Here is a 23,385-nt window from a genome sequence, read left to right as displayed (position 1 = left end):
GATTATGGTGATCTGCTTGAAACATGTAGGTATTACAGACTCGGTCAGGGAGAGGTTGAAAATGTCAATAAAGACACTTGCCAGTTGGTCTGTGCATGCTCTGAGTACACATCCTGGTAATCTGTATGGCCCCACGGCCTTATGAATGTTGACCTGTTTAAAGGTCTTAGCTCACATCGGCTATGGAGAGATTGATCACACAGTCTTCCGGAACATCTGGTGCTCTCACGCATGCTTCAGTGTTGCTTGCCTCGAAGCGAGCATAAAAGGCATTTAGCCCGTCTGGTAGGCTCGCGTCACTGGGCAGCTCACGGCTGGGTTTCCCTTTGTAGTCCGTAATAGTTTGCAAGCCCTGCCACATCCGACGAGCGTCAGAGCCGGTGTAGTAAATCAAATTTAAATCAAAATCAAATCAAATCAAATGTATTTATATAGCCCTTCTTACATCAGCTGATATCTCAAAGTGCTGTACAGAAACCCAGCCTAAAACCCCAAACACCAAGCAATGCAGGTGTAGAAGCACGTAGGATTCAAACTTAGTCCTGTAATGACTCTTTGACCGGTTTGATGGTTTGTCTGAGGGCATAGCGGTGTTTTATTATAAGCGCCCGGATTAGTGTCCCACTCCTTAAAAGCGTCAGCTCTAGCTTTTAGCTTGGTGCCGATGTTGCCTGTAATCCATCGCTTCTGGTTGGGATATGTAGGTACGGACACTGTGGGGACGATGTCGTCAATGCACTTATTGATGAAGCCGGTGACATACACCTCAATACCATTGGATGAATCCCGGAACATATTTCAGTCTGTACTAGCAAAACAGTCCTGTAGCAAGGCATCCGCGTCCCCTGACCACTTCGGTATTGAGCGAGTCACTGGTACTTCCTGCTTTAGTTTTTGCTTGTAAGCAGGAATCAGGAGGATAGAATTAGGGTCAGATTTGCCAAATGGGGGGCCTCCCGAGTGGCGTAGTGGTCTAAGGTACTGCATCGCAGTGCTAGCTGTGCCACTAGAGATTCTGGGATCGAGTCCAGGCTCTGTCGCAGCCGTCCGCAACCGGGAGACCCATGGGGTGGCACACAATTGGCCCAGCGTCGTCCGGGTTAGGGCAGGGTTTGGCCGGCAGAGAAGTCCTTGTCCCATTGCCCTTCTCGACTCCTGTGGCAGGCCGGGCGCAGTGCATGCTGACACGGTCGCCAGGTGTACAGTGACATATCGGTGTGGCTGGCTTCCAGGTTAAGTGGGCATTGTGTCAAGAAGCAGTGCAGCTTGGTTGGGTTGTGTTTCGGAGGACGTACGCCTCTCGACATTCGACTCTCCCGAGTCCATACGGGAGTTGCAGCAATGAGACAAGACAGTAACTAGCAATTTGGTTACCATGAAATTGGGGAGACAAAGGGGTAATAAAAATTATAATCATAATAAATAAAAAAGATTTGCCAAATGGAGGGCAAGGGAGAGCTTTGTATGTGTCTCTGTGTGTGGAGTAAAGGTGGTCTCGAATTTTTTTCCCTCTGGTTGCATGCTGGTAGAAATTAGGTAAAATGGATTTAAGTTTGCCTGCATTAAAGTCTCCGGCCACTAGGAGCATCGCTTCTGGATGAGCATTTTCTTGTTTGCTAATGGCCTTAAACAGTTCGTTGAGTGTGGTCTTAGTGCCAGCGTCGGTTTGTGGTTGTAAATAGACACCTACAAAAAATATAGATGAAAACTCTCTTGGTAGATAGTGTGGTCAACAGCTTATCATGTGGTACTCTACCTCAGGTGAGCAATACCTCGAGACTTATTAGACATTGCGCAACAGCTGTTATTGACAAATAGATACACACCACCACCCCTCGTCTTACCGGACGTAGCTGTTCTGTCCTGCCGATGCACAGAAAACCCAGCCAACTGTATATTATCCGTGTCGTCGTTCAGCCACAACTCAGTGAAACATAAGATATTCGGGTTTTTAGGGTCCCGTTGGTAGGAAAGTCTCAAACGGAGCTCATCCAGTTTATTCTCCAGTAATTGCACGTTGGCCAATAGAACAGATGGTAGAGGTGGGTTACCCACTTGCCGACAAATACTCACAAACCACCCGGATCTGCACCCCCTGTATCTCTGTCTTTTATTCATGTGAATGACGGGAATTTGGGCCTGGTCCGGGAGAAACAGTAGTCAAAACTAGTGCACTATATGGGGAATAGGGTGCCAGATGGGATGCAGAATTATTACCCAGTAGTAAGCAATCCTCTGGCTGCCTGGTGTGATCTTGACTCTGGCTTGCTGTCACTAAACCAGGAGACCAATAGAAGCAGTCTGATCCTTGGCCTCTCAGGACTCTCATCACCATGGCCCTGCAGTTTGAGATGATTTGATCCCCTCACGGCACACACTGATGTACACAGAGGCTTACAGACACGTAGCTACTCTAATACCTCGCTAAGCCCTTCCTAATGCACTAGACCTCTGAGGCTCACCTCCCTGAATCCCCCGATACCACAGAACCTCCCAGAGAAAGACAGAGCAGTTCTAGGATTACACCGCTCTAATAAGTATCTATTTCCCCCCACAGTTTGCATAGACCCAGCGGAGCTCTGCCAGTATGGACTTGGAGAGGATCTGGAAATCTCATTACAACTGAGCAAATACGTGAGGCATAATAATAAAACACTGGCTATTAAGTTAGAAACAAATTACAATTTGATAGAGAAATACGTGGTAATGGGCAGTAGATTGCAACTTGTCAAGTAAACGACGCATGAAGGGGCCTGTTGGAGATGGAGATGGCACTACCCGTCATTAACTTATTACATCTGCCTTGGGGTGGCGAGTAAACAACTGGAGACGCCTCAAGCTCGAAGCAGCAGGAACTCACTCACTCCAATAGTCTTCACCGTTATTGGGTTGCAGATGGGAGAACTTCGACAGAAAATAAAATTACTCCGCTGAGAAAACGAGGCAGGGGATTATTAAAGGAGAGTGGATGGCTGGGGAGAGAGGGAAAGAAAGAGAGAGAGAGAGAGAGAGGGTAAAGCGAGGGGTAGGGAGAAAGAGTGGCCTGTTCAAACCAGACGCCAGAAGCACTTAAGATCGGGCGAATCACTAACGAGCCGGAGACAAGGATTGGACGTGGAGGAAAAGAGGAATCTGTGACTTTGATTATTGGCTGTTTGAGGGAGAGAGCTCTTCTGTTGGAGGGAGAGACAGCTCTTCTGTTGGAGGGAGAGGCAGCTCTTCTGTTGGAGGGAGAGACAGCTCTTCTGTTGGAGGGAGAGGCAGCTCTTCTGTTGGAGGGAGAGAGCTCTTCTGTTGGAGGGAGACAGCTCTTCTGTTGGAGGGAGAGGCAGCTCTTCTGTTGGAGGGAGAAACAGCTCTTCTGTTGGAGGGAGAGACAGCTCTTCTGTTGGAGGGAGAGGCAACTCTTCTGTTGGAGGGAGAGACAGCTCTTCTGTTGGAGGGAGAGACAGCTCTTCTGTTGGACTGAGAGGCAGCTCTTCTGTTGGAGGGAGAGACAGCTCTTCTGTTGGAGGGAGAGGCAGCTCTTCTGTTGGAGGGAGAGAGCTCTTCTGTTGGAGGGAGACAGCTCTTCTGTTGGAGGGAGAGGCAGCTCTTCTGTTGGAGGGAGAAACAGCTCTTCTGTTGGAGGGAGAGACAGCTCTTCTGTTGGAGGTGAGAGGCAACTCTTCTGTTGGAGGGAGAGACAGCTCTTCTGTTGGAGGGAGAGACAGCTCTTCTGTTGGAGGAAGAGGCAGCTCTTCTGTTGGAGGGAGAAACAGCTCTTCTGTTGGAGGGAGAGGCAGCTCTTCTGTTGGAGGGAGAAACAGCTCTTCTGTTGGAGGGAGAAACAGCTCTTCTGTTGGAGGGAGAGGCAGCTCTTCTGTTGGAGGGAGAAACAGCTCTTCTGTTGGAGGGACACGCAGCTCTTCTGTTGGAGGGAGAGGCAGCTCTTCTGTTGGACTGAGAGGCAGCTCTTCTGTTGGACTGAGAGGCAGCTCTTCTGTTGGAGGGAGAGGCAGCTCTTCTGTTGGAGGGAGAAACAGCTCTTCTGTTGGAGGGAGAGGCAGCTCTTCTGTTGGAGGGAGAAACAGCTCTTCTGTTGGAGGGACACGCAGCTCTTCTGTTGGAGGGAGAGGCAGCTCTTCTGTTGGACTGAGAGACAGCTCTTCTGTTGGAGGGAGAGACAGCTCTTCTGTTGGACTGAGAGGCAGCTCTTCTGTTGGAGGGAGAGATAGCTCTTCTGTTGGAGGGAGAGACAGCTCTTCTGTTGGAGGGAGAGATAGCTCTTCTGTTGGAGGGAGAGACAGCTCTTCTGTTGGAGGGAGAGGCAGCTTTTCTGTTGGAGGGAGAGACAGCTCTTCTGTTGGAGGGAGAAACAGCTCTCTGTTGGAGGGAGAGGCAGCTCTTCTGTTGGAGGGAGAGGCAGCTCTTCTGTTGGAGGGAGAGGCAGCTCTGCCCTGAGAGACCCGAGATCCTCCAGCCTCCTCCAGTCCATACAGCACTATCGGAGACAAATGAGGGCAGCGCTTGTTCCCAAGGTCAACCCCCACCTCTGCCAGTGGCCACGGGGGTCCGCAATTCTAATTCCTAATACACTTAAGAGTAATTAAAACCCATCTCCAAGAGAGGGGGGAAAGTCGATACAACTTTTTTCAGGTGCTAATGAGATGCTAATTTGCTGGCCCCGCTAGGAGCAATGAGGTACGGGAAAACTCAAGGACAGGAACGAGATTTATTCCAGGTTTTCTTCTGCTGTTCACATGTTTTATGCATTCGGTTGTGTCTCCTAGCTCCCTTCATTGTGTCTCCTAGCTCTCATCATTGGGTCTCCTAGCTCTCTTCATTGTGTCTCCTAGCTCTCGCCATTGGGTCTCCTAGCTCTCTTCATTGGGTCTCCTAGCTCTCTTCATTGGGTCTCCTAGCTCTCTTCATTGGGTCTCCTAGCTCTCTTCATTGGGTCTCCTAGCTCTCTTCATTGGGTCTCCTAGCTCTCTTCATTGGGTCTCCTAGCTCTCTTCATTGGGTCTCCTAGCTCTCTTCATTGTGACAGTTGCAATAAGGGCCTCGTCAGACATATTCTGTGGTGTAGCAGTGAAGCTGAACACCCCAGGTTGTCCGATGTGTTGATGTTTGAGTGTCCATTCAAGCTAGTTCCCAACTCCCTATCATTTCTAGTGCTCCTTTTCCCCCTGTGAGTTGTTTTCAAATAGAGGTTTTCAGAGAGAGGTTTTCAGAGAGGAGCATATAGCTTCGCTACTTCGCAGTACCACGTACGGATAGCCCAGCTCACACTGCCTCATGCTTCCTGTGAATCTGCTTCCCAAATGGCACACTATCTCCTATAGTGCACTACTTGTGCCCAGGACCCATAGGGCTCTGCTCTCATTTGGGAGGCAACCACAGTCAGAGCAGTTTGTGTACCTCCCCACTGCGCCTGCTTTCCCTGGACCCAGCCAGTCGTTCCAGGGGTGCTGGCTGTCCCACTTTCCTTACAGGCAGAGAAATTGACATCACAGACTTTCTCTCCCTCCCTCCTTGTCCACATGTTTATTCTGCATGTAGCCAGATACTGCTATCCACCTATTTCACCCAAGTCTCTGGGAGTCTGAGCAATCAAGCCTCCTCAACCCTCATTCATGTACCCACTAACCAAGACTGCTCTCCAATTCTCTCATGTTTATTAACTGGAGGTTCTCTTTGGACTTCTAAGTGACTCCCCCTGGTGAACCCTGATGGTTCCTCTGGCTCCTTCAGGGTGCCAGTTTCTCACTGGAGTGCAGTGGAGTAATGGTGTGTGATGAAACTGTAGAGACAGTAATGTGGTTTGTGATCCCTGCCCTCCAGGGTCTGTGTAGTGGAGCCAGCCGAGAGAAGCTCATTTGTGAGTGTGTTGTTTTGCCTTTTCCCCATATGCTGGGATGTAAAGAATACTCCAAGGCCTAGGTTCAATCAGTTCAGCATTAACCCCAAAATATCCGACAACTTCAAGGCATATCATTTATTTTGTTTGGGCAATGTCGGGAGTGTAACTGCGTTGGAGCTGTCAAATCGGTAAATGGTTGCTCCTCTTGTGGTCATTGTTACAAAACCCCACCCATCCTTACATCCCACCCACGTTAGAAGTTTAGAACAAGAAAGGCTATATAGAAATAATGACACTCAAATTGAAAATCGGTAGAATAAGTATTTATACCAACCTAGTAGCGGTGTAGATTACAACACATTCCAGGGTTTGAGCTTGTAACACAGCTCCATGGGATTTCTACTAATGCGACTTGGTGCATCCAATGGCAATGTCCTCTAGGTCAGTGGTTCCCAAACTTTTTATAGTCTCGTACCCCTTCAAACATTCAACCTCCAGCTGCATATCCCCTCTAGTGCCAGGGTCAGCGCACTCTCAAATGTTGTGTTTTGCCATCATTGTAAGCCTGCCACACACACACACTATACGATACATTTATTAAACATAAGAATGAGTGTGAGTTTTTGTCACAACCCGGCTCGTGCGAAGTGACAAAGAGCTCTTATTGGACCAGGGCACAAATAATAATATAATAATAATCAATATTTAACCATCTTTCATATAAAACCTTATTTGTTCATTGGAAATTGTGAATAACTCACCACAGGTTAATGAGAAGGGTGTGCTTGAAAGGATGCACATAACCATTGCATGTTTGGGTTGTATTGGAGAGAGTCTCAGTCTTAAATCATTTTCCACACACAGTCTGTGCCTGTATTTCGTTTTCATGCTAGTGAGGGCCGAGAATCCACTCTCACACAGGTACGTGGTTGCAAAGGGTATCAGTGTCTTAACAGCGCGATTTGCCATGGCAACATACTCTGAACCCAGCCCAATCCAGAAATCTGGCAAAGTGGCTTCCGATTAAATTCTATTTTCACAGAACCGCTTGTTGCAATTTCGATGAGGCTCTCTTGTTCAGATATCGATAAGTCGACTGGAGGCAGGGCATGAAAGGGATAACGAATCAAGTTGTTTGTGTCATCCGTTTCGGGAAAGTACCTGCGTAATTGCGCACCCAACTCACTCAGGTGCTTCGCTATATCACATTTGACATTGTCCGTAAGCTTGAGTTCATTTGCACACAAAACATCATACAATGATGGAAAGACCTGTGTGTTGTCCTTGTTAATGCCGACAGAGAAGAGCTCCAACTTCTTAATCATAGCCTCAATTCTGTCCCGCACGTGGAATATAGTTTGGGAGAGTGCCTTTAATCATAGATTCAGATCATTCAAGCGAGAAAAAGTAATGTGAGAAACTCGTCATCATGCAAGCGGTCAGACAAGTGGAAATTATGGTCAGTAAAGAAAACTTTAAGCTCGTCTCTCAATTTAAAAAAAACATGTCAATACTTTGCCCCTTGATAACCAGCGCACTTCTGTATGTTGTAAAAGCGTTACATGGTCGCTGCCCATATCATTGCATAGTTCAGAAAATTCACGAGTGTTCAGGGGCCTTGCTTTAACAAAGTTAACCATTTTCACTGTAGTGTCCAAAACATCTTTCAAGCTGTCAGGCATTCCCTTGGCAGTAAGAGCCTCTCGGTGGATTCTGCAGTGTACCCAAGTGGCGTCGGGAGCAACTGCTTGCACGTGCATCACCACTCCACTATGCCTCCCTGTCATGGCTTTTGCACCATCAGTACAGATACCCACACATCTTGACCACCAAAGTCCATTTGATGTCACAAAGCTGTCTAGTACTTGCAAAATATCCTCTCCTGTTGTCCTGGCTTCCAGTGTTTTGCAGAAGAGGATGTCTTCCTTAATTGACCCCCCATAAATGAAACGGACATATACCAGGAGCTGTGCCAGGCCCGCCACGTCTGTTGACTCATCCAGCTGTAACGCATAGAACTCACTGGCTTGTATGCGATGCAGTAATTGGGGCGGCAGGCAGCCTGGTGGTTAGAGCGTTGGACTAGTACCCGAAAGGTTGCTAGATCGAATCCCCGAGCTGACAAGGTAAAAATCTGTTGTTCTGCCCCTGGGCAAGGCAGTTAACTCACTGCTCCTAGGCCGTCATTGTAAATCAGAATTTGTTCTTAACTAACTTGCCTAGTTAAATAAAAAATTCAAAACATCTCCTGCCATATCACTGATGTGTTGTTTGATGAAGGCATTGTCTGTATAGTTTTGTTGCCCTTTTCCCCCAGCATTGTCCCAGCCATATCCGCGGCAGCAGGAAGAATTAAGTCCTCCACAATAGTATGCAGCTTACCTGTCCTAGCCACTCGGTAGCTCACTGTTGTGTCTTTGCTATGCCGGATTAAGTGATATGACATGCTATTTTATAAAATAATTTCTGTGTAATTAATACTACCTGATTAAAATAATAATGTAAATGTAATTAACTAGGAAGTCGGGGCACCACGGAAGAATGTTTATAGAGCTGTTGTCTTCCGAATAAACTCTTAAAGACCTGGTCATCTTTTATATCAGTATCAGTCAATTATTAATCGTCACCTTATTCAGTCTCATCTGAACGTCGTAAAATTCTGGCTAACAAGTTGAATCAGCAGTGCAAAATTTGGTTTAATTATTTATTTACTAAATACCTAAATAATCACACAGAATTACATATACACAAGATGGATCATACATTGATTACTAATTATGTCATACAAGAAAACGTCCCTAGTGGACGGAACCGATATGATGGCTGGTTACACAAAGAAAGGTGGTTGGTTTTGAATGAAGGCGCGGGAAAACTGAGGAACAAAAGGATTGGGTCTCTATCGGACCTCATGAACCTATGCTATCGTAAATACAGAATCTTATGCATTCTAAATAACCGCCGATTTGGAAAAGGAAAATGCAATAAATATTTACTCTGAGCTACGCTTCGATAGATTGGTCGTAGATGGAAGGCTGGGTTGCCCAGCAGAGATCTCCCTTGTCCTTTGAAGAATATGTCTTGTGGTAGAACGGCTACACTGTAGTATCGTCGTCGTGTGGTAGAACGGATACATTGTAGTACCCTGTCTTTCTGAAGAGATTGTCCGTCCTTTCCTAGCTCACGTTTACATTTGCTGCTGCTGCTAACTCGACGTCTAAGAGGTATCACTTCTTTAGTGAAGAGTTCAAAGTTCATACCAAGTTGCCATAATATAAGCTCAGGCTATATTCTGGCTGGTATAGTCACATTCATCCTTCCAGCGTGGCGATCGTCACCTCCACGTTGAAATTCGCCCTTTAAACGTATGGACAGCAGTCCTCACGTCATCAGAAACACCATGTTAATTTCATTAGATTGTAGTCTTTCAACCATTCACAACGAGAGCTCAGGCTGAGGTTGGCTTAGTTCTGTAGTTGACATTAGCCCTTTTAAACGTATGGACAGCAGTCCTCACATTATCGGGAACACAATGTTGACTTTCGTCAATGGGCATTTGTACTGGTGGAGAGAAGGGCGTGTTTCATAGTTCACAACCAATGCCTGTTCACTTGGGCGGGGCCACTGAGTGAGTATAGTTCACTTATGAAAACAATTCTCTCATTTAGAAGCTAAGATTACATTTAATCTTTTCACAAATAGTTTCATATTTAAACATTTAAATTGCACAACAATTCCATGTGAATCTGATAGAATGTGTAGACTTTCCAACTAGAATGTGTAGACTTTCCAAGATACAGTTTATGTCGTCCTATAGTCAGTAATAATGTCTCAGACGTCAACTGATCTGACATAATATTCTTTAACTTGTTAGGGCTAGGGGGCAGTATTGACACAGCCGGATAAAAAACGTACCCGATTTAATCTGGTTACTACTCCTGCCCAGTAACTAGAATATGCATATAATTATTGGCTTTGGATAGAAAACACCCTAAAGTTTCTAAAACTGTTTGAATGGTGTCTGTGAGTATAACAGAACTCATATGGCAGGCCAAAACCTGAGAAGATTCCATGCAGGGAGTGGCCTGTCTGAGAAGTTGTTTCATCTTGGCTCTTTTTATTGAAGACTGAGGATCTTTGCAATAACGTGACACTTCCTACGGCTCCCATAGGCTCTCAGAGCCCGGGAAAAAGCTGAACGATATCGAGGCAGGCTCTGGCTGAAACACTTTATCGCTTTTGGCAAGTGGCCGCTCAGAGTACTATGGGCTTAGGCGCGTGCCCGAGTCGACCGAATGCTTTCTTTTCTTTTGTCTGTTTACCTAAACGCAGATTCCCGGTCGGAATATTATCGCCCTTTTATGAGAAAAATTGCATAAAAATTTATTTTAAACAGCGGTTGACATGCTTCGAAGTACGGTAATGGAATATTTAGAATTTTTTTGTCACGAATTGCGCCATGCTCGTCACCCTTATTTACCCTTTTGGATAGTGTCTTGAACGCACGAACAAAACGCCGCTGTTTGGATATAACGATGGATTATTTTGGACCAAACCAACATTTGTTATTGAAGTAGAAGTCCTGGGAGTGCATTCTGACGAAGACAGCAAAGGTAATAACATTTTTCTTATAGTAAATCTGACTTTGATGAGTGCTAAACTTGCTGGGTGTCTAAATAGCTAGCCCTGTGATGCCGGGCTATCAACTGAGAATATTGCAAAATGTGCTTTCACCGAAAAGCTATTTTAAAATCGGACATATCGAGTGCATAGAGGAGTTCTGTATCTATAATTCTTAAAATAATTGTTATGCTTTTTGTGAACGTTTATCGTGAGTAATTTAGTAAATTCACCGGCAGTGTTCGGTGGGAATGCTAGTCACATGCTAGTCACATGCTAATGTAAAAAGCTGGTTTTTGATATAAATATGAACTTGATTGAACAAAACATGCATGTATGCTAGCTTGAAAAATGGGTGTCTGATTATTTCTGGCTGGGTACTCTGCTGACATAATCTAATGTTTTGCTTTCGTTGTAAAGCCTTTTCGAAATCGGACAGTGTGGTTAGATTAACGAGAGTCTTATCTTTAAAATGGTGTAAAATAGTCATATGTTTGAAAAATTGAAGGTTTTGCATTTCTAAGGTATTTGAATAACGCGCCACGGGATTACACTGGCTGATTACACTGGACGCAAGCGTCCCACCTAGCCCATAGAGGTTAAGTACCAATCCAACTGGTTGGATTACCGAAATATGGTTCCGTTCCTAACCTTTTGATGTTACCACACTCTATGTTAACAAAGGGCTTTCCAAGAGTCAAATCTTAGAGTAGAGAGAGAAAAGGAGGAACGGTATTCATGGGGGTCATAAACCTCACCAACAGGGCAACGTCATGACATCACCATATAAGACGCTTCTGGCCCGGTTCTTATTAATGGTATCTGTTGCTTTTATACATGTCTTACTACTCAAAGGTCATCTTAATTCTCGCTCAAAAAACTCCTCTGGGTTATTTTTTAAATTGTCATGTTTTGTTTCTAAATGTCTGTGCAATTGTGAAGGTTTCATCGAGTTGTGAGATAGTACTTTTGCACATATAACACACTGTGGCTGAGGAAAGGCACTACTCCCAATATAAGTAAACACCAAATCAATGTAATTATCATCATATTTGCATGTCTTCGATGGTCCAACGTCCTTGTCTGTTGTTCGGTGCTTTCCCGGGTAAGGGGGCTGCATCAGATTCACAACTGTCAGTGTCCATGTTAGCTGGGCTAACAACAAATGTAGAATTATTGATGCTAGCATTGGATGTGCTCATGGAAGCAGAACAACTTGTGTCATCGACAGGTGCAGGTGTAGTACTGCTGGTAGTAACAGTACTACCAGTAGAGCTGGTATGTGTCTCTATGGACGCAGGCCTTACTTTTTGTTAACCATTTATCAATTTTTGAGCAAACAGAATGAGCAGCAGCTACATACAGACCGTTAGTGGAATTCCTGCGAGAGAGTAGCGGTTAATGTGAATGGATGTTAATTATTTGACTAGGCTACCTGTATTTGACAGTGTGTTGTTATTTCGCTGAACACTAGATGGTTTAATGTTATTTTTGGCAGTGAAACGAGGCTACTCAGGCGAGAAAAAAACCTCACCCAAATGTATAGCCCCGTTGTAAAATATAAATGGACTGTTTGAAAATGTGAAGATTTTTTTTTTTACAAAAATGTGAATCACTCTAACCCTAACCCCGACGGCATTTACACAATGCCGTCGGTACGATATGCAGTTGTCGATTATTGCGGGTTAAGACTGAACTGACTGAATCTAGGCCCAAGTCCCGTCTGTCACATCTCCATTCGGAGCTTCTTCACACAAATACTGTACCTACAGTAGGGTAAAATAACTCATTTAAAATGCATCAGTCACACCACATTTAATTGAACAGACTTTAAACAAAGGCATTTGTTCTGCTCTCTCGTCTCTTTTTGAAGACAAATTGTGTCCCCCAACATTCCCTCCCTAATGGTTGGTTCAAAGTGAGGCTATTGCGCCTCCACCTCATCCGACCTTTACCCATCACTGGAACTGCTCTGAAGCACACATTACTGCAGTAACTGGAGATGTCAGTCACTTTGAAGGACATGGCAAAACCAAACTCCTCCACTGATTAGCTTTTTAGTGTGGCTGACCGAGTTGACAACTCTCCTTCTCTCTGAGGCACTTTTCATTCCATAAGGTAGCCTACTATAATAATAATCACCAAAGACACTTCACCGGTATTAAAAAAAAAAAACGAAAATGTTTAATCAACTTCAGGCTCGGCAAAGGCTTGCAGCAGCTGATGATAATAACAAGTTCATCAGAAATATCATATTTCATAATTGAGGAAATTAAATTCTCAGCATGCATGCATCAGCTTTTCATTTTCAAAAGATTAGAGTTCAAGATTAGCATCCGCTGTCCTACTAAGGTTGAAGGATTGTCCATTTTAAACAACTTGGACAACATCAGGCCTTTCAGTGAGAGGATGGAGGTAATGATGAATCAATATGAATTTGGCTGGTCCATCAAGTCAAAGTACATGCTGCCATCTGACTATCATACTTTATCATTATGCAAATATTTTGCTGATATCATTCCACAAAATCAAACTTCATCCTCAAACTTGTAGCCCAGCAGAGCATCATATAACAGCACAGGTTTTGGCTCTGAACCAGAAAATGGGGATACCACTGCTCATTCAAAGTAATAGCTATCAGACCCCCATAGCATGATGTCACAAAGAGATCTCATAAGAAAGTTGTGAACATTGCCAACACACCAAGGTGTACCCGAGGACGGTCTACATTTGTTGGAACACCTGCACTGTTAACAGACAGCCAATAGGTAAAAGTTGTATAGTTGTGTAGTTGAGTGGTAACTCCAAGCACAGAGGCCAGAAGGTTGGGAGTTCGATACCCCAGACCGCCTTTCCAGTTAGCTATCTCTCCTCCTGCCCTACTTCCCCATCTTGGTCTGTATTTTCTGGATAAATCCAACAACAAAAAAAGGAGGAAAGAATTCTGCTCTCCAAAAAGAAAGGAATGGTGCGAAAGCAACACTGAACCATGCTTTTATAGCACCAGCTGTTCCCGGACGACTAGGTGATCTTGCTCTCCATAGCTGTGGGGCCAGACGGAATACCAGGACGCGTACTCAAAGCATGCGCTGGAAAGTGTCTTCACTGACATTTTCAACCTATCCCTGTTATACCAACATGTTTCAAGCAGACCACCATAGTCCTTGTGCCCAAAAATGCGAAGGTAACCTGCCTAAATGACTATCGCCCAGTAGCACTCACATCTATAGCCATGAAATTCTTTGAAAGGCTGGTCATGGCTGACATCAACATCATCATCCCAGACATCCTGGACGGACCCACTTCAGATCCACAGATGATGCAATCTCTATTGCACTCTACAAGCCATCACCCACCTGGACAAAAGGAATACCTATTTAAGAAATGCTATTCATTGACTACAGATCAGATCAGCATAGTCCCCTCTAAGCTCATCACCAAGCTCAGGACCCTGGGACTGAACACATCCATCTGCAACTCGATCCTGGACTTCCTGAAGGGCTGCCCCAAGGCGGTGAGGGTAGGCAACAACACATCCACCACACTGACCATCGAACATGGGGGCCCCTCAAGGGTGTATGCTTAGTCCCCTCTTGTACTCCCTGTTCACCCATGACTGCGTGGCCATGCACGACTCCAACACCATCATCAAGTTAGCTGACGAAACAACAGTTGTAGGACTGATCATCGATGACGATGATGCAGCCTACAGGGAGGAGGTCAGAGACCTGGCCAAGACAATAACCTCTCACACAACGTCAGCAAGACAAAGGAGCTGATCGTGGACTACAGGAAACAGAGGGGCGAGCACACCCCCATCCACATCGACGGGGCTGTAGCGGAGCGGGTTGAGAGCTTCAAGTTCCTCGGTGTCCACATCACTAAGGAATTAAACATGTTCCACACACACCCACACAGTTGTGAAGAGGACAGGACAGCGCCTCTTCCCCCTCAGGAGGATGAGGGCCAAGCTCCCTGCCATCCAGCACCTCTATACCAGACGGTGTCAGAGGAAGACCCCAAAAAATTGTCCAAGACTCCAGCCACACAAGCCATAGACTGTTCTCTCTGCTACCGCACGGCAAGCAGTACCGATGTACCAAGTCTGGAACCAACAGGACCCTGACCAGCTTCTAACTCCAAGCCATAAGACGCCTAAATAGCTAATCAAATGGCCACTCTGGACTACCTGCATTGACCCTTTTTTACACTAACTCTCTTGCACTGACTCTATGCACATACACTGGACCCTACCCACACACTCACACATACTTACACTGACACCCCAACACACACATACACACACGCACTACACATGCCCACACACACACACATAACATGAGCACACACGCGTAGTGACACCACACACACACACATACTTTCATATTCACCACATACACTGCTGCTACTGTTTATTATCCATCTGTTGCTTAGTCACTTTACACCTACCTATACAGTATGTACATAGCTAACTCAATTACCTCGTACCCCTGCACATCAACTCGGTCCTGGTCTCCTTGTATATAGCCATGTTATTACCTCGTACCCCTGCACATCAACTCGGTCCTGGTCTCCTTGTATATAGCCATGTTATTACCTCGTACCCCTGCACATCAACTCTGTCCTGGTACTCCTTGTATATAGCCATGTTATTACCTCGTACCCCTGCACATCAACTCGGTCCTGGTACTCCTTGTATATAGCCATGTTATTACCTCGTACCCCCTGCACATCAACTCTGTCCTGGTTCTCCTTGTATATAGCCATGTTATTACCTCGTACCCCTGCACATCAACTCTGTCCTGGTACTCCTTGTATATAGCCATGTTATTACCTCGTACCCCTGCACATCAACTCTGTCCTGGTACTCCTTGTATATAGCCATGTTATTACCTCGTACCCCTGCACATCAACTCTGTCCTGGTACTCCTTGTATATAGCCATGTTATTACCTCGTACCCCTGCACATCAACTCTGTCCTGGTACTCCTTGTATATAGCCATGTTATTACCTCGTACCCCTGCACATCAACTCGGTCCTGGTCTCCTTGTATATAGCCATGTTATTACCTCGTACCCCTGCACATCAACTCTGTCCTGGTACTCCTTGTATATAGCCATGTTATTACCTCGTACCCCTGCACATCAACTCTGTCCTGGTACTCCTTGTATATAGCCATGTTATTACCTCGTACCCCTGCACATCAACTCTGTCCTGGTACTCCTTGTATATAGCCATGTTATTACCTCGTACCCCTGCACATCAACTCTGTCCTGGTACTCCTTGTATATAGCCATGTTATTTTTTACTTGTTATTGGTATTTGTTATTCAATGTGTATTTATTCCTTGTGTCACTATTTAAATGATTATTATTTTTATTATCTTTAACTCTACATGTTGGAAAGTATGCATTTCACTGTTAGTCTACACCTGTTGTTTACCAAGCATTTCACTGTTAGTCTACACCTGTTGTTTACTAAGCATTTCACTGTTAGTCTACACCTGTTGTTTACTAAGCATTTCACTGTTAGTCTACACCTGTTGTTTACCAAGCATTTCACTGTTAGTCTACACCTGTTGTTTACTAAGCATTTCACTGTTAGTCTACACCTGTTGTTTACCAAGCATTTCACTGTTAGTCTACACCTGTTGTTTACCAAGCATTTCACTGTTAGTCTACACCTGTTGTTTACTAAGCATTTCACTGTTAGTCTACACCTGTTGTTTACCAAGCATTTCACTGTTAGTCTACACCTGTTGTTTACCAAGCATTTCACTGTTAGTCTACACCTGTTGTTTACCAAGCATTTCACTGTTAGTCTACACCTGTTGTTTACCAAGCATTTCACTGTTAGTCTACACCTGTTGTTTACTAAGCATTTCACTGTTAGTCTACACCTGTTGTTTACCAAGCATTTCACTGTTAGTCTACACCTGTTGTTTACCAAGCATTTCACTGTTAGTCTACACCTGTTGTTTACCAAGCATGTGACAAATAAAATGTTATTTGATTTGAAGTGACCTCAAACTTATGGAATGTCAAACTGTTTTTGAGAGGTCATACCTATCACAGAACACAGTTTACAGAGGGAAACAGACTAAACAAATAACTCTCTATATGGAGATTCCTGATGATACCTGTTTCTAATCAACAGGTATGAGGGAATAGAAGATCTATTCCTTGCTACTCCCGATGCAGAAGCAGCTTGTCAATTGAACAGCCCCCGAAAAACCTGTGACAGAGTCATTACTTTCACCATTGTTCGGCAAAGTTGACTTCAAAAAGGCAAACCTCTGATGCAGTCTGAGTTAAGAGAGAGGCAGGTGATGGGGGGATGAGGAGGGGGAGGAGAGGGGGAGAGCGAGAGAGAATACTACTCCAAGATGGGAGATGGAGAGGGGGAAGGCCTTTGATCTGAGTGCACAAAAGAACAAAAGAGACGGAGGAGCACAGAAGATTGCAAAGAAGGCATGTACTCAATTCCCAATAGAAAAGAGACAGAGAGTTGTAAAGAGAGAAAGAAAGAAAGAAAGAAAGAAAGAAAGAAAGAAAGAAAGAAAGAAAGAAAGAAAGAAAGAAAGAAAGAAAGAAAGAAAGAAAGAAAGAAAGAAAGAAAGAAAGAAAGGGAGGGAGGAGGGGAGATAGAAAGAGGAGAGGGAGAGAGAGGGAGAGAGAAAGAGAGAGAGGAGGGGAGGAGAGGGAGAGAGAAAGAGAGACAGAGGAGGGGAAGAGAAAGAGAGACAGAGAGGACAGGAGAGAGAAAGAGAGACAGAGGAGGGGAGGGGAGAGAGAAAGAGACAGAGAGGCGAGAGAGAAAGAGAGACAGAGAGGATAGGAGACAGAAAGAGAGACAGAGAGGAGGGGAGAGAGAAAGAGAGACAGAGAGGACAGGAGAGAGAAAGAGAGAGAGAGAGGGGAGAGAGACAGAGAGACAGAGAGGAGGGGAGAGAGAAAGAGAGACAGAGAGGACAGGAGAGAGAAAGAGAGAGAGAGAGGGGAGAGAGACAGAGAGACAGAGAGGACAGGAGAGAGAAAGAGAGACAGAGAGGGGAGAGAGAACGAGAGACAGAGAGGGGAGAGAGAAAGCGAGAGAGAGGACAGGAGAGAGAAAGAGAGACAGAGAGGGGAGAGAGAACGAGAGAGAGGAGGGGAGAGAAAGAAAGAAAGAAAGAAAGAAAGAAAGAAAGAAAGAAAGAAAGAAAGAAAGAAAGAAAGAAAGAAAGAAAGAAAGAAAGAAAGAAAGAAAGAAAGAAAGAAAGAAAGAAAGAAAGAAAGAAAGAAAGAAAGAAAGAAAGAAAGAGAGGAGGGGAGATAGAAAGAGAGAGAGGAGAGGGAGAGAGAAAGAGAGAGAGGAGAGGGAGAGAGAAAGAGAGACAGAGGAGGGGGAGAGAAAGAGAGACAGAGAGGACAGGAGAGAGAAAGAGAGACAGAGAGGAGGGGAGAGAGAAAGAGAGACAGAGAGGACAGGAGAGAGAAAGAGAGACAGAGAGGAGGGGAGAGAGAAAGAGAGAGAGAGGGGAGAGAGAAAGAGAGACAGAGAGGACAGGAGAGAGAAAGAGAGACAGAGAGGGGAGAGAGAAAGCGAGAGAGAGGACAGGAGAGAGAAAGAGAGACAGAGGGTAGAGAACGAGAGAGAGAAAGAGTGACAGAGAGGGGAGAGAGAAAGAGAGACAGAGAGGAGGGGAGAGAAAGAGAGACAGAGGAGGGGAGAGAGAAAGAGAGACAGAGAGGGGAGAGAGAAAGAAAGACAGAGAGGACAGGAGAGAGAAAGAGAGGCAGAGAGGAGGGGAGAGAAAGAGAGACAGAGAGGGGAGAGAGAAAGAAAGACAGAGAGGAGGGGAGAGAAAGAGAGACAGAGAGGAGGGGAGAGAAAGAGAGACAGAGAGGGGAGAGAGAAAGAAAGACAGAGAGGGGAGAGAGAACGAGAGACAGAGAGGGGAGAGAGAAAGAGAGACAGAGAGGGGAGAGACAAAGAGATCAAACAAAACAGGAGAAGACCAGCATGTTCTAGTATTGATTCTACTCGGTGGGTTGTTTAGGGAGTTCTTTCAAGTCCTATCCTAAACCAATTAGCATCGAGTTTCTTCTAGGGAACTGGAGTCAACCACAGTGGCCGTCTCTAACATTGTTAGCATGTAGCTTACAACCAAGTCAGCCAAGCCCTTTGCTCCACATTAAACATCAACTTTTAATTGGCATGTCAAGATGATGGCGTGTCATGCTAGTCGCTACAAGAGTGTACCCATTGGAAAGTATAGTCCTGTGGGTCCACGTTCTCTTGTATGTCAAAACTCTGGCACTAAACACTTGTCATACAGAACAGACTGCATGCTGAGAAGTAACAGTATCTCTCAGTAACTGAAAAATCTATCTTAAAAAGCTAAACATGTACTGTAAATGCAATACATTTCCATTAAGCAGCAGCAACCATTTTGAAGAAGGGCAAACAAGATGGTGATAGGCTAGTTGAGACAGGAAACTACTGTTCTGATCCTCCTTGAATTGTCGTCATGACTCCACCCAAGTTCAAATGAGATGTTGGGGCGGCAGGTAGCATAGCGGTTAAGAGTGTTGGGCCAGTAACTGAAAGGTTGCTGGTTTAAATCCCTGGGCTGACTAGGTGCATTTTCTTTATGTGCTCTTGAGCAAGGCACTTAATCCTAATTGCTCCTGTAAATGGCTCTGGATAAGTGTGTATGATGGACAACAGTCAAGACACACATTAGAAACATTCTCACCTTGGAAGACAGCTGCGTTCTGGATGATGAGGAGTTTGAGCGGTGCGCTGACTGTCTGCAGGCCTGACTCCATATTCTGCCTGGCAGTCATCTGGTAACGTTCCTCCATCCTCCTGGAACAGCAAGTCAGGCCCATGGGCTGGCACACCTGCAGGTCTGCACCTGGACAAGAGGGGGCAGGAGAGGCATATAGTGCATTCCAAATGGCACCCTATTATATTTACAGTGTACTATGGGCCCTGGTCAAAGGTTGCACACTATTAAGAGAATAGGGTGGCATTTGGGACGCAACCGTGGATGAATTTGCCCAAACACGCTGATCTAAGGTCATTTGAGTGTTTTCCCACTACTAGTGAAAGTTACAATTCAGTGAGGGTAAGCTGATCCTAGAGCTGTACCTACAGTATGGGCAAGGTCTACCCAAAGCTGCAGTTTGTTTACATTTGCGAATTGAGTTGAGCTACCATGTGAGCAGGGCAGCAAACAGCTTGCATTTCCAACTGGAGTCCAGCCTCCTCTGAGGACTACTATGTGTTTTAGCGCACCTGAAACTTTACATTGAAACTTAAAAGTTAAATTCAAATGAACCCTTTAATTACAATTAATTTAATTCCATTTCCCTGCTCTTTGCAAATAATTGCACCAGGGCTGTAGTTCCTGTTCACAGTGAGTAAAGAATGTGAAGATTTCACGAACTATGAGATGGAATGAAACCCATCCTATCTCTCGACTTGCATGTAATAAGTAATCTGACAAACATGAGAATGTGTGGAAAGACTGTGAGCTTTTGTTTTCCTTTTGAAACTTCTAAAGCTGAGTGGTGAAAGAGGAGGGTCAGACAAATCACTTTCACAGGAACATCCTGCCTGTGTGAAATACTCAAAGACATGACAAATGGTAGGTTGATACGCTAACAGCTTTCATCATGACCACTGCTTCTGAAGGTTGTTTAGAAATAGAAGTCATAATTGGATTTGCAGGGTTCTTTTGAAAAGTGAACATGTAAGTCATTGAAAGAGAAATTGAAGTGACAAGGATGTTTTCGTCGGACACTGTACACGTATGCCCGGATCAAAGAAGAATTGCCCCAAAGAAATTATTTTAATGTGAAAAGGTAAATAAAGATTATGGTCTGACTTGTATCAAGGCTTCCCTCAAACACAACCGTTGACCTTACTGAATAGTTTACCTTGAACTATATCAAAGTTACAAAGAAATATTAAACACAAATATGTGTGGGGTGCTCTGATAAACACTGTGAATCAAGAACTCAACTCCCACTGGGCAAAAACTGGATGATATGAACAAAACCTTCCATACATGTTTGGCCATGGTAGAGCGTTAGAAATTCACTTTTTGGACCTGAACACCGAAACATTCAGGAGATAGAGGTGCTCAAAGTTGACTCATTTTGCATACCCCACCCTGCCATGAAAAACCATGCATTCATCACTGGAAAAATACACAGTTGAGTTTGATATCATTTGAAAGCATACAAACAGGGTTGTCAAACTGTTTTAGAATGTCTTATCATTTTCACATATGTTGTTGTTTACACTCTGTTACATCACCTGGGGTGTTAGTGTTGTGCCTGCCATCGGCTGAGACACGGCATGCTCTTAAATACAATTTGTGGTCATAGTTTGGCTGATATTGTCACGTCCTGACCAGTAAAAGGGGTTAATTGTCATTGTAGTTTGGTCAGGGTGTGGCAGGGGGTGTTTGTTTTGTGTGGTTCGGGTTTTTTGGTTTATGTTCTACATTTTCTATTTCTATGTGTTTATCTAGTTATTCTATTTCTATGTCGGGTTTTGGTAGGACCTCCAATTAGAGAGAGCTAGTTGTCGTTGCCTCTAATTGGAGGCCATATTTAGTTGGGTTAGTTTTCTCTTGTGTTTTGTGGGTGGTTGTTTCCTGTATAGTCTGTGCACCTTATGGGACTGTTTTCGTCGTTTGTTTTGTTTAAGTGTTTTTTTCCTTCAATAAATAAGAAGATGATCAATATACCCGCTGCATTTTGGTCCAGTCCTATCGACGACCGTTACAGTACCACCCACCAAAGAAGGACCAAGCAGCGGAGGAAGGAGCAGCAGGAGAGCTACTTGGAGTCATGGACATTGGAGGAAATATTAGATGGAAAGGGACCCTGGAGGCAGGCTGGGGAGTACCGCGACCGAAGGAGGAGCTGGAGGAAGCTAAGAGAGAACGACCGAGGTATGAGGCATTATATCCTCCATTTCAGGAGGTGAGGAGGCAGCCCCAAAAAATGGGGGAGCCCTGACCTAACTTCCCGGGTGTACAGGAGAGAGCCGTGGAGCATAAAGGAGCCAGTCAAGGAATCAAGCGAGGGGCTTGACGCGAGATTCCGAACAGAGGTACTGGCGGAAAGGGCACGAAGGAGCACCTGTGCTTATTATAGGGAGCGACGGATCAAGCAAGCACCATGTTATGCGGAGATACGCACGGTATCGCCAGTGCGCAGCTACAGCCCGGTGCGCTTGGTGAAAGCTCCTCACAGGTGTCATGCTAGAGCCAGCATCGAGTCAGGACCGGTGATGCAAGTTGCAAGCATCAGACCGCCGGTGAGGGTTCATGGCCCAGTGTATCCTGTTCCTGATCCTCGTACTCTTCCTCTAGTGCGCCTGCCCAGTCCAGTACGTCCTGTACCTGCTCCTCGCACTAGCCTTGAGGTGTGTGTTACTAGGCTGGCACCTCCAAAACCAGCCCCACGCATCAGGCCTATAGTGCACCTGCCCATTCCAGTACGTCCTGTTCCTGCTCCTTGCACTAGCCCTGAGGTGCGCGTCAATAGTCTGGCGCCTCCAAAGCCAGCCCCACGCATCAGGCCTTTAGTGCACCTGCCCAGTCCAGTATGTCCTGTTCCTGCTCCTCGCACTAGCCCTGAGGTACGTGTCAATAGTCTGGCGCCTCCAGAGCCAGCCCCACACATCGGGCCTTTAGTGCGCCTGCCCAGTCCAGTACGTCCTGTTCCTGCTCCTCGCACTAGCCCTGAGGTGCGTGTCAATAGTCTGGTGCCTCCTAAGCCAGCCCCACGCATCAGGCCTTCAGTGCGCAGTCCCCGTCCAGAGCTTCCGGCGACAAGTCCCCGTCCAGAGCTTCCGGCAACAGTTCCCGTCCAGAGCTTCCGGCGACAGTTCCCCATCCAGTGCTTCCGGCGATGTCCTACAGTCCGGAACCGGCAGAGACGGCCCACAGTCCGGAGCCTGCAGAGACGGCCCACGGTCCGGAGCCTGCAGAGACGGCCCACGGTCCGGGCCTGCAGAGATGGCCCACGGTCCGGAGCCTGCAGAGGCGGCCCACGGTCCGGAGCCTGCAGAGACGGCCCACGGTCTGGAGCCTGCAGAGACGGCCCACGGTCCGGAGCCTGCAGCGACGCTCCTCGGCCCTGAGCCTCCAGCGATGCTCCTCAGCCCTGAGTCTCCAGCGACGCTCCTCAGCCCGAGGTCTCCAGCGACGCACCTCAGCCCGAGGTCTCCAGCGACACACCTCAGCCCGGGGTCTCCAGCGACGCACCTCAGCCCAGAGCCTTCAGCAGTGGTCTACAGCCCTGAGCCTTCAGCGGGGGTGGGCAGGTTAGAATGGGGACTAAGGACGGAGCCAGAGCCACCTCCGTAGTTGGAGGATTGGGGAGGGGTGTAGCACGAGAGCCGTCGTTGACGGTGGCCACCCTCCCTTCCCTCCCTTTAAGTTTGGTTTTTTTTTGTGGGGTTTTTGTGTTTGAGGTGCATTCGGGGTCTGCACCTTTGGGGGGGGTACTGTCACGTCCTGACCAGTAAAAGGGGTTAATTGTCATTGTAGTTTGGTCAGGGCGTGGCAGGGGGTGTTTGTTTTGTGTGGTTCGGGTTTTTTGGTTTATGTTCTACATTTTCTATTTCTATGTGTTTATCTAGTTTTTCTATTTCTATGTTGGGGTTTTGGTAGGACCTCCAATTAGAGGCAGCTGGTTGTCGTTGCCTCTAATTGGAGGCCATATTTAGTTGGGTTAGTTTTCTCTTGTGTTTTGTGGGTGGTTGTTTCCTGTATAGTCTGTGCACCTTACGGGACTGTTTTCGTTGTTAGTTTTGTTTGTGTTTTTTCCTTCAATACATTTACATTTACATTTAAGTCATTTAGCAGACGCTCTTATCCAGAGCGACTTACAAAATGGTGCATTCACCTTATG

General features: G+C 45.9%; 1 protein-coding gene across 1 annotated transcript in view; it reads right to left on the bottom strand.

Moving 5' to 3' along the window:
* The window catches only part of gpc3 (glypican 3), a 495,734-nt gene that overhangs the window by 441,666 nt on the left and 30,683 nt on the right, over positions 1–23,385 (bottom strand). The window contains exon 2 of the mRNA XM_045724105.1: positions 19,203–19,364. Within this exon, the coding sequence (XP_045580061.1) occupies positions 19,203–19,364 (162 nt within the window). The remainder of the gene's footprint in view (positions 1–19,202; positions 19,365–23,385) is intronic.

Source organism: Salmo salar, chromosome ssa09 (genome assembly GCF_905237065.1).
Source record: "Salmo salar chromosome ssa09, Ssal_v3.1, whole genome shotgun sequence".
Lineage (NCBI taxonomy): Eukaryota > Metazoa > Chordata > Actinopteri > Salmoniformes > Salmonidae > Salmo > Salmo salar.
This window is presented reverse-complemented; position numbering and strand designations above follow the sequence as displayed.